General features: G+C 43.3%; 1 protein-coding gene across 3 annotated transcripts in view; it reads right to left on the reverse strand.

The window, feature by feature from the left end:
• Positions 1–16939, reverse strand: part of RTEL1 (regulator of telomere elongation helicase 1) — a 147676-nt gene that overhangs the window by 75916 nt on the left and 54821 nt on the right. For all 3 annotated transcript variants that reach the window (XM_077253002.1, XM_077253003.1, XM_077253004.1), the window contains exons 24-27: positions 6932–7055; positions 6556–6730; positions 5992–6134; positions 5809–5904 (exon numbers count right to left, since the gene is read on the reverse strand). In XM_077253002.1, the coding sequence (XP_077109117.1) occupies positions 5809–5904; positions 5992–6134; positions 6556–6730; positions 6932–7055 (538 nt within the window). The remainder of the gene's footprint in view (positions 1–5808; positions 5905–5991; positions 6135–6555; positions 6731–6931; positions 7056–16939) is intronic.

The following is a 16939-nucleotide window of genomic DNA, read 5'->3' on the forward strand; positions in this document are numbered from 1 at the left end:
TCCAGGTCCAAGACAATATCCGATCCATATTAGAGTATTGTTCTCAGCAAATCCTTGGGGAGAGAGATCATAAATGAAAACTTCAGTTTTCTAGATGCCTGTACGTTTCTAGAATACTCGCGACCCCTGCTAGACGACGGCTCCCATGTAGGAGAAGGACCATGTATATCGGTCCTGCGACCACTCCGAGCCACAGAGGGATCACGGAGGGATTCAATCTCTTGGCCAGAGAAACCATGGGTTGCGGCAGTGACGAAGTCCACTGAGGGAACTAGGTACTATGGGATAAACTGGGATCAGCGGCGGAGGGCTCCTGAGCTCATTTAGGGTGACTGGCTTCGGATTGGTAATTTGCCTTTAAGACCAGGGAATACTGGTCATGTGCCTTTAAGACGAGGGAATACTGGTCATGTGCCTTTATAAGACCAGGGAATACTGGTCATGTGCCTTTGTAAGACCAGGGAATACTGGTCATGCCATGTTGAGTTGTTGTGCCCCTTTAATGCAAAGTCGTCGCCCCTGCGTGAGCTGGCCGGGTGGACCAAGATGGCCACCGGGAGTTGCAGAGGTGATAAAATCTCGCAGAGAGCGAGAAGCACCAATTCGGGGGGCGGAACCACAGGCACGATGTGGGCGGAGCCTCGATACTTCCATGAATAGGCCCAAGCCGGGGCCTAAATTTCTGCAGCCGGCGGGAGCGATACCATCGGTAGAAGTGAGAGACGTTGTAGTGGCTGAGAAAACTGAGCGCTTCCGTGCCAGGCGAGAAGCGCCAGAAAAGCGGGCACCATAGTGCGCTTCCGGGGTGCGGCTTACACATCGGCCGAAGCCGGGGGCTACATTTTTGCAGCCGGCTGGAGCGTTACCTCAGGGAGGTGGGCCACAGGGAAGCCTGAGACTGCCTGTGAGCATGTGAATATCCCGCTGCAGAGGCCCACTGCTGACAGGATCCACTCACCATCGGTGCGTGTCGCGGCATGGAGCCGCCGCAGATGACTGCAGGTCGGGTATTGCAGCGTGGACGGTGCAGGGATAGAGGGATAAACCTCAATCCATCATCCCTTTGTTAGGGAGGTGGAGAGGAACCGTCTGCCTCCTTGTGCCATCTGCTTTAACCCTAGAACGCATACCTGGGGCCTCGCAGGCCTGCCAGGTTACTTGTTTTCTATTTTCTGTAAAAGTACTTTAGTTAGAATTTTGAAAATCTAGGTAATCTTCAGGTGTATAGTTGTTAGTAATTTCCAGTTATTCATATATTTTTATGTTACAGACATTTCGGTATAACAACCTTTTTTTGGGACTACCCCATATTCACGCACCTGGGGCCTTTAGGCCTGTACTAGGTTTACATGTGATACTCAGTCTTTTTGTCTGTATTGTTGCTGGGGAAGAACTTTTATGACTCTGCTATTGCTGGGAAGAGTGTGGATTCTGCATGACAACATGGTCATGTGATCTTGGAAGGGAGGCTCCCTCACAAAGTCATGTGTCTCTGACCTCATCGCAGGTCTTTTTGTCCTAATTGCTGGAGAGACTTTGGAGGAAGAAGTCTTTCTTTTGTCTGGAAATAGAAACTTTCTGAGCTCCAAAACCAGAGGCTTCTACTGCACTACAAGAAAGTGATCTGTTGAAGGTAAGAGGAGGGGGGCTGCACTTTACCCGCTTTATATCGCTTGGTGTGCTGGGACCCTAACAAAGAGTCTTATCACATACTGTTTACAGTGCACAAGCCTGATTGTAATATATATTTTTTTCTTTTTAGTTTACTGACATCTAAAATTACAATGGCACAGTCTACTTCCAGGGGATTGACTGACCATGAAATCGAGGAGATTGTTTTCAATAGTGATGAAGAAAGTGAAATTTCTTTGTCTGATGAAGAGTACATGCCACCAGCTAATGTATCAACTTCATCGTCCAGCGATTCTTCAGATGATGAAGAAGTAGTGGATCCAGCAGAACGTTCAAATAGAACATTTAAAACGAATATTTTTTGGAACAGTACTGCTGCGGCTCCTGCACGTACCCCATCACATAACATTATTAGAGTTGCTCAAGGAGCTGTCGGAATTCCCCAATTCATGTCCAAAAGAGATGTTTTCTGTAAATTTGTTTCGGATGATATTGCAGATGAGGTAGTTTTGTGTACTAACGTAGAAGGAAAACGTATCGCGTCAGGAAGAAAAAAAAACATGGAAAAAATATAACTAAAAAGAGTAACTATATGCTTATATTGGCCTTATTCTTCTGGCAGGGTCGACAAAATCATACGATGTTCCAATCGGAGTTATTTCAGAACCCATTTGCAGATCCACACTACAAAGCTACTATGTCCATCAATAGATTTGAGGGTATTCGGAGATGCCTTCGTTTTGATGAAAAGAGAACTCGCCCTGTGAGGTTGGCAACCGATAAATTAGCTTCTATTAGCTATATCTGGAATCCTTTTATCAAGAACTGTACAAAGCTTTACCATTCCAGTGATAATGTGACAGTGGACGAGCAACTTCTTGCCTTTAGGGGACGTTGCAAATTCATTCAGTATATGCCCAGTAAGCCAGCTAAGTATGGCATAAAAATTTTCTGGATGTGCGATTCAGCAAGCTATTATGGGATGAATGGTCTGATTTATTGTGGCAAAGAATCTGATGCTCCAGTCCAGAAAGACCTATGTTCCGTCATAGTAAAAACACTTGATCTACCAATTTTCAATTCAGGAAAAAATATTACAATGGATAATTACTTTACCAAATTTGAAATGGCCAACTTTTTGCTTCAAAAGCAACTTACACTTGTTGGTACTATGAGGCCAAACCGCCGCAAAATTCCTCCAATCATGAAGCACAATGCACAGCGAACAATCTACGAGAGTGTATTCGTTTTCTGCAATCAAGCAACAATGGTGTCTTATAAAGCCAAGAAAGAAAATTTGTGATATTACTGAGTACAATGCATCATGATGGAAGTATTGACACCAATGACAGGAAAAAAAAACCTGAAATCATACTGCATTATAATAAGACAAAAGGTGTCGACAAGATGGACAAAATGACTGGAGAGAATTCGTGCAAAAGGCAGACTAAACGTTGGCCTGTTGCCCTTTTTTCCAATATCCTTGATGTGTCAGCCCTCAATAGCTACATTGTTTATTGTCAAACTAATCCAGAATTCCATGCCAACAGGAAAGACAAGAGACGTCTATTTTTGACAGAACTTTGTTATGACCTTTTGATGCCTACTATGATGGAGAGAAGCAGCATGATATGCTTATCAAGGCAAATTATGGAGGCAATGATCCGATGTGGAATACGCTTTCTGGAACATCCAGAGCAAAGAGAAAAAGAAAGCGCTGCTATATTTGTCCAGCAAAGGAGGAAAGAAAATCGGAGCGTTTCTGTTCTACTTGCGGACAAAATGTATGCAAGGAACATTCAGCCGAAAAAATAATATGCGAGAATTGTCGGGGGAATATGTAAAGTTACAAATAAATATTCCTGCACCAAGTTTGCTACAACCAAAAAATGTTTTCATAAAAAAATTGCATATAGAATGCCTATATTTGGCGTGCCCGTTTACTTACTTTTTTGTTGTTTTATGCACATAATTTTGTTTTGAAATATACACATCTTAGGCTGTGTTCCCAGTAGCGCTGGGGTTCGCCAGAAGGGGATCCATAATGGATCTGACCTCCTGGTAACTCCAGGATTCCGCCAGCCTTAGCTGGGGTCACCAGGAGGTCAGATCCATTACGGATCCCCTCCTGGCGGACCCCAGCGCTAGTTGGAATGCATCCTTACCTTGCAATTGTAAAATAAATTTTGAAAAGTATTTTTATTTGAGTTATTCCGTGTTATTTGCACACAGGCCTAAAAGGCCCCAGGTGCGTGAATATGGGGTAGTCCCAAAAAAAGGTTGTTATACCGAAATGCCTATAACATAAAAATATATGAACAACTGGAAATTACTAACAACTATATACCTGAGGAATACCTAGAGTTTCAAAATTCTAACTACAGTAATTTTACAGAAAATAGAAAACAAGTAACCTGGCAGGCCTGCGAGGCCCCAGGTATGCGTCCGCCAGCCTTAGCTGGGGTCACCAGGAGGTCAGATCCATTACGGAATCCCGTCCTGGCGGACCCCTGCGCTAGTGGGAATGCATCCTTACTTTGCAATAAACTTTGAAAAGTATTTTTATTTGAGTTATTCCATGATAATTGTGTGGATTTCTATGGGTATGCGTTCTAGGGTTAACAGTGGTGGGACAGTGGGGGCTGCTCGGAAGCCAAAGAGAGGGGCCTCTGTACATCCACGGAGTTCAGCCCTCGGGTGGACAGGGCCAGTTGTCCGGCTATAGGCCTGGCTCCAGGAGAGGATACATGGAGGCGACACTCAATGTGGTCGCCTGCTGCTGATGTGGGGAGATCGGGACTCGAAGGAACCGTCGCCCCTGAAGGGAGCTCAGGCATGGCTTCCCACGTCGCAGGAGAGGGTACGGGGAGGTATACTCAGCGTGCTCACCTGTTGATGATTCGGGGGAGATCGGAACCTTGAAAGGATCCATTGCCCCCTTCACTCTGTTAATTAAAAAATAAAAATTTACAGAAAAGTAAAATATTAAATACTTGGGGTCTGAAACAGACCCAAGGTCCTCCTACAGACACTAAGCAAGAACTGGTTAGCTGGGAGCCAGCATGAGGGTGTATACTGCAGGGGAGGAGATCACTTTCTTTGTATCACTTAGTGTCAGCCTCCTAGTGGCAGCAGCATACACCAGGGGCTGTGTCCCCCAATAAGGCGAAGGAGAAAAATAAACCCTCACCCAGATCACGAAAAATGGAGATGCTACGAGTCTTGGAAAATTACGCCATTTTTTTTTTTTAAGAAACGTTGATTTTTTTTCCCCCCACCTAAATAAAAAAAGAACCTAGACATGTTTGGTATCTACGAACTCGTAATGACCTGGAAAATCATTATAGGAGCTCATTTTTAGCATTTGGTGAATTTTATTCCACGATTTCCAGTACATGATATGGTAAAACCCCAATGGTGTTGTTCAAAATTACAACTCATCTCGCAGAAAACAAGCCCTCACTTGGCCATATTGACAGAAAAATAAAAAAAGTTATAGCTCTGGGAAGAAGGGGAGCAAAAAACACAAACGCAAAAACAAAAATGGGCCGTGGCATGAAGAGGTTAATGATTTACTTTAAAAAAAAATGTCTAAAGATTAACATTTTCTAATGGTATAAAATGTGAAAAATAATTTAAACAGTTTTGATATATTCAACTTTTTTAGGGGGAGCAGCTGCTGAAATTTGCCATGAAAAACCTAGCGCACTGCTTGCTCGCATTACAACAGCAATAAATACTGTATGTCTGACATCACTCATCCCATTTCCTGCCAGGTGCTTGCAAAAGGATAAAGACAGTGTCACTGTGGTCACCATCTATAATTCCACTGTAATCTCTAATGTGTTCTGCTGAACTGCTATATACTACTATACAGTCAACGTATGGCAGTAATATTGGTCTTTGCATAATTTTTTTTTCCAGCAGCAGCATTGTCATATACTGAGGTTCTCCTATACCCACTAAGATTAGGATGCACCCCCATAGTTGCAAACATGGCTACCTAGGTTTTTTCCCCCCTCTCCACTGTGCCGATTCCCTAGCTACACCTCTATCCCCACGGCAAGTCATTACTTTTCTCATACTCTGTTAAAGCCCCATGGCAGATTTTTGGGCTTACCCCATACAAGTGATTTACAAAAAAAAAAGAGATAAAGTTATATAAAACAGACATACTTGATTCTGGACGATCTTTATCTTCTTCTTGCCCCCTCTCTGCTCCTCGATCAATTTCTTGTCATATTGTAAAGACAACGTCGAAAGATGGGTTATCTGAAACAAGGAGAAAAGTCACGTAGGGAAAAATAAGTAAAAAAAATAAAATAAAATTGTTGACGCCAACACATTCTGCAGTGTCACCTTATCATCCGAGCTTTGCTCTCCTTGCAGTCTCTTCTCGCTGTGATCCAATGCATCCAGTAATCCAGCTGGGCGTCGAGAAGTGACCTCAATATTTTCTTCATAACCCTCACAAATGTCAGATTGGGGCTCCATGCCACCCCCTAATATGATACACAGATGTTTATAAAATATTTATAGAAACTACAAAAGTAGTTACGTGAAAATGAAAAAAAAAAAAAAAAAACAACAGGTATTTGTGTCCATACAACAATGCTGGTTAAAAATCTAGGCAAATACCTCCAATTAGAAATGTAATAGTATTCCTGATTCACTTTCTTTCTACATTTGCAGGACCTTAGGTGTCCATGGTTACGACCACTAGCAACTAGCTAACTCACTGTCACTATATCAGTGGTCGTAACCATGGATACTTAAGGTCCTGCAATGCCTGCACATGAGAAAAGAAACACTTTCTCATACAAGATATGACTCTTGGGGACCTCTAGGTAATTTCTGAACAGTCATTGATGCTAGTCCCATATAGCTATGGCTGCCATGATAAATTACAGGACACATACTGACCTCCATCTCTTTTCCTTTTCAAGCTGGGTACATGAGAGTCCAGGGATTTAGCCTTTTTTAGGTTTTCACGTATTCTAGAAGCGGCATATGAAGACTGGGAGTGAGATGGAGAATCAGAGGCTGACAAACAAGAGCCTTTCTCTTTCAGTGTGGGTTTTTGCCCAGGAGGCGGCATCTGCAAAAACAACATTTATACATAAATTATACATATCTGATTATGTCCTTATTAATTTGACTGCACCGTTGCTCTAGTATCTCACAGTACCACTATCGGCCTCTAGCCACATCCCCTCCCTTTTTAATTGCTAGTGTAGTGACCCCCCCCACAAATATAAAGTATTGACTCATCAGTTGCATTGTGGATGTCAATACTCACAATTTTCTGTGCCACTCGAAAGAATTGTGATACATCGCGTATTATATGTCCAAAATTATCATACACATGGGTGTAAGGACGGACCCAGGAGGGGAGCTGAGCCCGAGAATCGCTGTTACTAAACCTGTGAATTAAAAATGCAAAAAAAAGTGCATTATAGACCAACCTGGAACCAAGACTATACATAATAGTCAAGAATACAACAGATTTGTATTACACGGTGGACAATAAAACTGCTACATGTGTTGTCTATAAATCCCACATTATTGCCTTTCCAGTAGTCCTAGTCGGGGGAGAAGTTAGCTACTTCCACCAGCACCGATACCTCCATTGAACTGGTTTTAAAAAAGAAAAAACATTTCTACGATTACAGATTATAAATTTAGGTATAATCTTTTGGCCTAACATGAAAAAAACCCAAAACATATGACAATGAGAGGGACAAGGTAGAGTCTTCTCACTGTGACCTCCAGCAAGGGAAACTTGCGAGAGGAATGGAAGATGTGGAGACTCGGCATGACCTGATGACGTAAAAAGCAGCATCATGACATCCTATATGGCTGACGTCCAGTAGAGCTACTGCCTGTACATACCTACTGTGAACAGAATCTTAATTCAACTTAGCTGGTTGTCATTCTGTTCCTATTTATGACTCTATGGAACATCGTTAGACAATGGATTTGGGATTGTTTATGACACAGTGGTGCTTAAAAATGTATAAACCCTTCAGAATTTTCCATATTTCTGCAAAAATTTGATATAAAACCACATCAAATTTTCACTCAAGTCCTAAACATATTTAAAGAAAACGAAATCAAACAAATACAGGAAAAATGTTACAGCTGTCATTTTTATTTATTTATTAAGGAAAATGATCCAAAATAATGCCTGTGAAAGGAAAAGTGAGCGATTCTAGGGGATGAGCAGATTATTTGAATGTTAAACTAGAGTCTGGTGTTCTCAATCAATGGGATGACAATCAGGTGTGAGTGTGCGACCCGTTTTATCTAAAGAATAGAGATCTATTAATGTCTGATTTTCTCAACAAATATTTTTGGATGGTATGGCCACATTGAGTATTTGATGAGCTTTTTCCTCAGTATTTGTAAGCCAAAATCAGGAGTGGAGCAGTCAGAGGAAAAGAATAATAGAAACACGTCACCATGTCTGTATTTATCACTCACTCCTGGTTTTGGATTAAAAATACTGAGATCAAATACTGACTCGTGTGAACGTGGCTTATCATGGCAAAAATAAAGGAAACGGCAGATGGCCTCAGAAGATGACATGTTGAAGCTCATCAGGCTGGAAAGCTTACAAAACAATCTTTAAGTACTTTGGATTCCACCAATCCATAATGAGACAAATTCTGAAGGATTCACGAACTTTCAATCACGACTGTACATGAGATCAGGGCTTACAAATTAGCCCTTGTATTACACAGGAATGTTGTGTGTCACAGTACATACAATTACTTGCTTTTGTTATTCCTGGGTGGGTGCAAAATATTCCCATATTGCAATGTAAATTTTTTGGGGGTGACTTATCCACAGTGTTTGACTACTGTGATTATATAATGACTTCACACTTCAGGGTGTGGTGTTCACGAAGTTTTGATTTTAGTCATTGCCAATAAAAGTAGTTTACATAATGATCGATCTACTCCTTCTTACACCTTTAAGGGCTTTCCTGGATGTGTCATGGCCATAAAGCAAACTTTTTATTACATGTGATATTTACCAATGAGTGGTCCAGGAAGCTTGGTGACAACCCTTAAGGCAGTGTTTAGGCAGCCATATTGGCCTTTCCAGAAAAAGAGACAATAGGATAATTCAAGAACTGTTTACTAAAATGTTGATTCCCCATGACAAAAAAGTCACCATGAGACCATCACAAAATTTCAGAGCTCTCAGTTGAGGTGACTGTGAAGAACCCTAGCCATCAAAGGGTTTCTCAAAATACATAGTGGTGGCGTATTGTTGGGACAAGTAACCAATGACCAATCATTATTATGACCCCACTGAACCATGGCACCGGTAGAAGGAAAGCTCAATGCCACCTTAGTCTTCTCTTGGCTTTTTCTATGCAAACGCATGAATGTCATTAAGTTCTCACCATGTTGTCCATGAACAAGCACTAGGTCCCGACAGCCATCTGCCCTGTATGAATACTAGCCTCAAAGTAAATATCTCGCTGATAGAGTTTCTTCTGAGAGTTTTTTTAGAAACTGTTTACGGCTAGCATTAAATTATTCATTAGGAATAAACACAATGTAAAATATCAGGACCAACCCTATCCACTAGTCCTAACTGGGCATATCAGAGAATGTTCCCACCATGAATGGCATCCAAGACTAAATTTTCCACTTCAGACAATGGCACCATCACCAAGAAAAATCAGCTGTTTTCTGGTGGTCTCTGGGTCCAGGCTCTGTGATAGGACAACCCCTTTTAGGGAATTTTGTTACAATGCAATTCTGTCACTATTTAATGAAGCTTCCCACTAACAAAATGACTTGGCTAAACGACGTCTCATCAGCATTTTATGTAAAAACCCCAAAGCTGCAATGTGGCAGCCGACAATTGACCCCCTAAGAGCGTCTGCCTCCAAAACCACTGCCATGTCTGACAGTAAATGCAAGTCATTATTGGGAGAAAATAGAGGACGTGGGTAGAAGACGCCGCTGACTTCCCCAGTATGTGGTCATCTCTGATCGAAGACAAGAGGCTGTGTCCAGCAGTAGAGCATTTATTTCACAAACAGCATTAGACAGGATGACTTTGGAAGAATTATGAATCACACCTAAAAACCTTTAAAAGTTGAAATAACAGTAAACAGTTTGCGGGAAGCTCCGCCACACAGAGCATAAGGGTTTCTTAAGAAATCCACAATCTATTTTTTTTTTATGTGAGGAAACAGAACTGTGTGGTTCATCATCACGTAACATAAGTGAATTGGAAGTTTACAGAATTTGCAGTGAACAGCCATGTGTCATTCAGAAAGTAGACAGAAGCAACATGACTGCTGGAGATTCGTTACAATTGCATCCAGTCTTACTTTCACAGATACACTAGAGCAGGGGTGGGCAATTCATTTTCCCAAGGGGGCACATGAGTGACCGTGACTGTTATGGAGTGCGAACCAATAAGCTGAAATTATTTTTGCTCAGTATTAGTAATAGCATATCATTATTTTTATTCTATATTAATATTAAATGTATTGCTTGAAATTCAGCACAAGTATCTTGCCTCAATGCTAAGGATAATACATATTACAATAGGGCTTAATCTACGATATATTCTTACCGTAGCCAATAATCAAACATGTCATTTACTGCTTTTAATATATATACAGTATAATTATTAAGTTTATAAATCATATGCTCCTGTAATTCAGCTCTTGCACCTTGACCAACATCTCCCACACACAGTATGATGGTCCTTACAGTCCTTTACACACAATATGATGGCCCCCACAATCCTCCCACACACAGCAAGAGACCCCCACACACAGTATGCTGGTTGACACACCTTTCACCCACAGTGTGATGGCCCCCACAGTCCCTCAAATAATATCATTCTCCCAGAGGTCCCCAACACAATATGATGGCCCCCACACAAACTCTAAATCGGTCCTCACAGCCCTCCACAGAAGGTATGATAGTCCTCACAGCCTACCTACACATAGTATAATCACCCACAGCCCCCATACAGAGCCTTCTCCCACACAGTATGATGGTCCCACAGTCCCCTACACAGTAGTATAATACTACCAAAGCCCCCACACAGTAAGATGGTGTTCAACTCTCCTCTATACACAGTATACCACCCTACAATTCCCCCATCTTACAGCCTCCCACAGTTCCCCACAAAGTATAATACTCCAGCAGCCCTGAACACAGTATGATGGCCCCCACAGTCAGCACAATAGTCCCCAACCTCACACACACACACACACACACACTATGAGGGTCCTCACAGCCCCCCCCCCATACTTGGTATGATTGTCCTTACAGCCCCATAGTATTGACGGCTCTCAAAGCCCGCAACATACATACGGTATGACGGATGTCCTAGTCCCCCACACATGGTATGATGGTACTCATAGCTCCGCTATCTTAATATATACTTACCTTTTAATGTCTTTACATCCTGTTTCGTTCAGATGTGTCCGGATCCCAGAATTCCAAGCGGCGGAAGTTCACCGACCGCCATATTGGGACACCCAAGTGATGGGTGCCTCAATTTGGAAACTGCTGGTGGTACCAGCCTCTTGCACGGTACCACCAGCAGAACACCGTTGCAACACACACACTGTATACGCTGTACGCACCACAGATACACACTGTATATGCCGTACGCACCATACACACACACTGTATATGCCGTACGCACCACACACACACACTGTATACCTTGTACGCAGCCTCTTGCGTGGTACCACCAGCAGAACAATGTCGCGAACACGCCGCTGCTGGTATCAGCCGAATGATTCACTGACCACCGCCATCTCTGTACAGGAGGAGAGCATGCGCAGTTTTAATGTGACCGCCGCTATCCGTCTGCTCAAAGATGGCTCCAGTCGGATTTACTGCTCCTGCGTAAATTCCGTGCAGGCGCAGTGAATCATTCGGCTGATCCCGGCGGCAGATGCGCAACGTGTCTACAGGCAGAGGAAGCCGGTCACATTAAAGGGGTTTTCCCACGAACGAAAGTTCATTTTAAAAATTGTCTGTGTCTGACCGTGTACAGAACATACCACATCTCCTGGGCCGGGGAAGAAGCAAAAGACAATACTGACATTACAGCAGGGGATCACAGAGGATTCATTTTGTGAGGTAAAATATTTCACTGACTGTTTTTAAACAATATTTTACCTCACAAAATGTATCCTCTGATTTCCTGCTGTAATTTCAGTATTGTCTTTTGCTTCCTCCCCTGCCCAGGAGCTGTGGCATGTTCTGTACATGGTCAGACACAGACAATTTTTTTAATGAACTTTCATTCGTGGGAAAACCCCTTTAAAAAGCAAATATCCACGCCAACATGGCTCCTCATAAAAAGTACGCCAATGACAATGAAAGGAAAGCAGCAAAGGATACACAGGGGGGAGACAGCTCAAACGAGAGAACATATGAGGGAAGAAGCGTGCACACTGAGGCTCCGCACAGCACACAGGACCTAGTGACATCATAGGGTCTGCTGTCCGAGTCTCAGTCACACAGGCTGTATGGTGGAAGAAGGAGCAGGCGGCTCCCTCCTCCACTATTATACTCATGAGTATTTACATCCTGAGGATGCAGGTAACAGTGAGATCATGACAACGGGCGGGGGACAGCGGCCGCATAGTACGGCCCGTGGGCCACTACTTTCAGCCCTTTGGCTGTGAATGTCTAACTCTCTGAGGATTGTCCACTCTGTATACAACTGCAGCAGACCCTCAACTGTGAGAAGTAGTAGATCAGGACTGATTGATAGAGGGAATAGTCTTAATTCACTGACAGCAAGCAAGGATTTTGAAAACACAAAGATACTGAAACAAAACCTTGCAGACAGTTTCCAAAATGTTTCAGTTTAAAATAAAGTACCATAAATTAATTTCCTGGGCTCAGAAAAACCTCTCTCCCCAGGCATAGTTTGTTTTATAAAACAAGCAAACCTTGCTTTACTCTCCCTCACCGGGTCCAGAACCGAATGTCTGCCGCTGCTCACAGTGTCTGCAGCCCATCAGTGAGCTCAGCATGCTGAGAAGTTCATGTCATCAGTCAGAGACATTGAGCTCAGAGATTGACTGCAGCACTGACAATGTGACATCATTAATGCAGACACTAGGCGCAGTGGCCGAGACTCGGTGCAGGACCCAGGGAGGGGGAGTTAAGAATTTTATGGGAACCTGCACAATTGCAGCCAGGTATATATTTCTCTGAAACGTTAGCCAGAGACAAGCTGCCCCCAGCTGACTCTTACCAGGGCAGAGCAGTGCGGAGAGAAGCTGGCCATGGATTTTCCATTCTCTGCACCAGCATTACTGCCCAGAAGTCTGGAAAAGCTGGGAGTTTGCCTTTAATTGTGCAGATTTTGTGTGTCAACAGCTTTCCCAAGGCCAGACACACATTTCTAGGAACTTGACAGATTATGACAATGAAAACCTTAGCTATGATGTTTACCCCATGTACAGGGTATTGCAGGAGATTAGGTATCCATGGTTACGACCGCTAACTAACTCACCATATTAGTGGTCATAACCATGGATACCTAAGCTTTTGCAATGGTTTGCATATGGGGTAAGCAACATAGCTAATCCGAAGAACTATACTTCATTTCTAATTGGAAGTATTTGCTAATACTATTATTACACCCACTACATATTTGGTTACGATCTTGGAGATGGTAATACCCCTTTAATAAATGATGTATTCTACTTTATTACCATTTTTAGTCTTCACAACGATTCAGGAACTCACAGGGACAACACGGTGATGACTGCACATAGCTAATCAATATAGTCACTTACACAAGAGTTCTAAAAATATCTCCTGTTCATCACCAGCTCTTATGACAACTTCCTTTTACATGTTCGAAGAAAACCACCTTCCTTTTTTTCCCCTTCAGTTCATGTAAATATAATTAGAAGTTATTCATTAGCAGTCAATTCTGAACACCGACCGGTCATGGCTTTAGCAGACTTCCTTTAAGGGCTCGCTCACACGAGAATATAATTCGAATGAAAGCAGCTCTGTTAGCGACATTATATGGATTAAAATGATACCTTGCTTTTTTCATCTTTATTGTCAGATTTTAGTAAATGATATTCTTGTGCTCCGGGGCGGCATGTGGGTGGTCTTCATGTGGTGCGCTAGTTAGGTATTCATGTGTATGGCTTCTGACAGGTCACTGATCCTTCACTGACCGGCCCCCTAGTTTGCATACTGAATATTCATTAGATAGATAGATAGATAGATAGATAGATAGATAGATAGATAGATAGATAGATCGATCTTGAAGAAAGAAGAAATCCCCTTCTGCAAGCAGGGACCAGCACTGCACCCTGATTGCATGTATAATGTGTATATAATTCATTTGTTTGAAGTAGCAGCTATCTGAGATCCGAATACTGCTACTGCGCAGGCGGCGCCGGCTTTGTAAAGAAAATAAATTTCCTTCTCCAAGATATGCAAATTGCCTGTCACCTAGCCTCTTCTCCAAGATGGTGCCCATCCTGCCCTCCTTTATCACTATAGATCCGCTGACATACATGACAAGTGCATGGAGCAGCGCTTGAGCATTCTTAGCTGGGATTCACACACTTAAGGAGCACAAATACATGAGCTAGGGGTCATGTACACACCCATTGGCTTACAGGTGCCTCTCCCGCACTCATGCCTGGCGTAGTGTTCATGAGCTCTTTACAAGGAGTGGAGCTAGCTGCCGCCAGACACCTCTAACAAAGGATTACACATTGAGATAGAACATGCCTGATGCTTCTCTCAAAGTTAACTCCTGGAAAAATGTTAATCCATGGTCCAATAGTAAACAATGGTGTTGAGAAAAAAAAAAGATTTGCAGGATCCTGGTCCAAAACCACGTTACAAGTCTGTGACTGCCGGACCAGAGCACTGCGAACCTCCGGCTATCTGTGACATCTCCAGCACCTCTTCTGGTTAGAGGGTCGCCATAATGTAATTATGTTGTGGCAAGATACACGCAAGGCATTGTGGTGGGATGTCACAGGTAGTACTAGATGTGGATACTGACGTGGCAGCTAGATCAGCAATTTTTTTTGCTCAAATCTAGTAACCAACATCTAATACGGAACAGTGTATTAGTGTAACAATTCTCTTATTGGGTGCTTTATCTCTAACTGTGGAAGTGCTTTGTTTTTTTTTTAAATGAACAATGAGGCCCGTACTGGGGACTACTAAGGCTACTTTCACATTAGCGTCGGGCACTGCACGTCGCAATGCGTCGTTGTGGGGAAAAACGCATTTGCCCGCAGGATGCGTTTTTTCTCCATAGACTTTTATTAGCGGCGCAGTGCCACACGTCGCAACCGTCGTGCGACGGTTGCATCGTGTTTTGGCGGACCGCTGCCACAAAAAAGTTACATGTAACATTTTTTTGTGCGTCGAGTCCGCCACTTTCGACCGCACATGCGCGTCCGAAACTCCGCCCCCTCCTCCCCGGACCTTGCAATGGGGCAGCGGAAGCATCGTAAGACTGCTTCCGCTGCCCACGTCGGGCATTTCTTTCACAGCATGCGTCGGTACGTCGGCCCGACGCACTGCAACGGGCCCGTACCGACGCTAGTGTGAAAGCAGCCTAAGCATCTTTTATAAGAACCGGTTATCAGTCTTTCTAACCATTTCTATGGCGGCGTGAATTTTATAGAAATAAATAAAGGGACTGATTCCGGACTACACAGCACATCCTCTATGTTTTTGAGTAGTTTATTGACAGTTTCCTATGACAACCATTAGAAAGAATTATAGAGAGGATATCTTAGGCTTTATCCAATAAAAGGCCTGGAACCTACTGCTTGTTAAACCAGGACCCTCTAGATTCGGCCTAATCTGCCATTCCCCTGTAGATGGGAAACGTCAGTAGTGCATCCTGTATGCATACGTGTGGTGCTGTTATTTTAATATATCTTAAATGATGATGAATAACATTATATCGTAGGTATAGAGCTCCTATGCAATCTCCATGCTAACAGCCTGCAAATAAATGAGAGGACTAATGAAGTTAGTTATATGTTATTCTGCTCCCTCTGACCCTCTTTTCCCTAACCAAACTGCAGTAGTAAAAACCTGGAACACATGACAATAGGCTCAGACTACACAAGATTTGTCTTCGGTAACAATAGAAAACAGTTAAGAAGCATTTACAATGAACGATTATAGCGGGCGTGGATTCCTATGAACACTCGTTTCTTGATAATCTTTCAGTGTAAACAGACTGTCAATCACCACGTGTAGAAACCAAATGCTCGTTCATCGGGGGAAGTGATTTTTTAAGCTTGCATAAAAAATGTCATTCTCGGCAGCATATTGTTCTGTGTTAAAAAATAGCAGGCTATGCTCACTGAGATATCTATTACAGACCATTCAGTGAGCATCCTTTAGAGTGGTCTCCATGGACAAACATGACTGCCGGTCAGTAAATATTTACAGATCTGCGGTCATTTAAGGTACCGTCACACTAAACGATATCGCTAGCGATCCGTGACATTGCAGCGTCCTGGCTAGCGATATCGTTGAGTTTGACACGCAGCAGCGATCAGGATCCTGCTGTGATATCGCTGGTCGTTGATTAAAGTTCAGAACTTTATTTGGTCGTCAGATCGCCGTGTATCGTTGTGTTTGACAGCAAAAGCAACGATACCAGCGATGTTTTACAATGGTAACCAGGGTAAATATCGGGTTACTAAGCGCAGGGCCGCGCTTAGTAACCCGATGTTTACTCTGGTTACCAGTGTAAAATGTAAAAAAACAAACAGTACATACTCACCTTCGCGTCCCCCGCCGTCCGCTTCCTGCACTGACTGAGCGCCGGCCGTAAAGTGAAAGCACAGCACAGCGGTGACGTCACCGCTCTGCTGTTAGGGCCGGCACTCAGTCAGTGCAGGAAGCGGACGCCGGGGGACGCGAAGGTGAGTATGTAGTGTTTGTTTTTTTACATTTTACACTGGTAACCAGGGTAAACATCGGGTTACTAAGCGCGGCCCTGCGCTTAGCAACCCGATGTTTACCCTGGTTACCCAGGGACCTCGGCATCGTTGGTCGCTGGAGAGCGGTCTGTGTGACAGCTCTCCAGCGACGCTGCAGCGATCGGCATCGTTGTCTGTACCGCTGCAGCGTCGCTTAGTGTGACGGTACCTTTAGTGTCGCAGGTCAGTTCCATGGGCCCGCCACAAGAGCTGTGTACACAAAGTTATCTTTAGTCAAGGCTACTCCCGACATTTTTCTTTTTCAGACTTCTACACAACCTTTAACGCATCACATGAGATATG

The sequence above is a fragment of the Ranitomeya variabilis genome, chromosome 4 (genome assembly GCF_051348905.1).
Source record: "Ranitomeya variabilis isolate aRanVar5 chromosome 4, aRanVar5.hap1, whole genome shotgun sequence".
In the NCBI taxonomy this organism is placed as follows: domain Eukaryota; kingdom Metazoa; phylum Chordata; class Amphibia; order Anura; family Dendrobatidae; genus Ranitomeya; species Ranitomeya variabilis.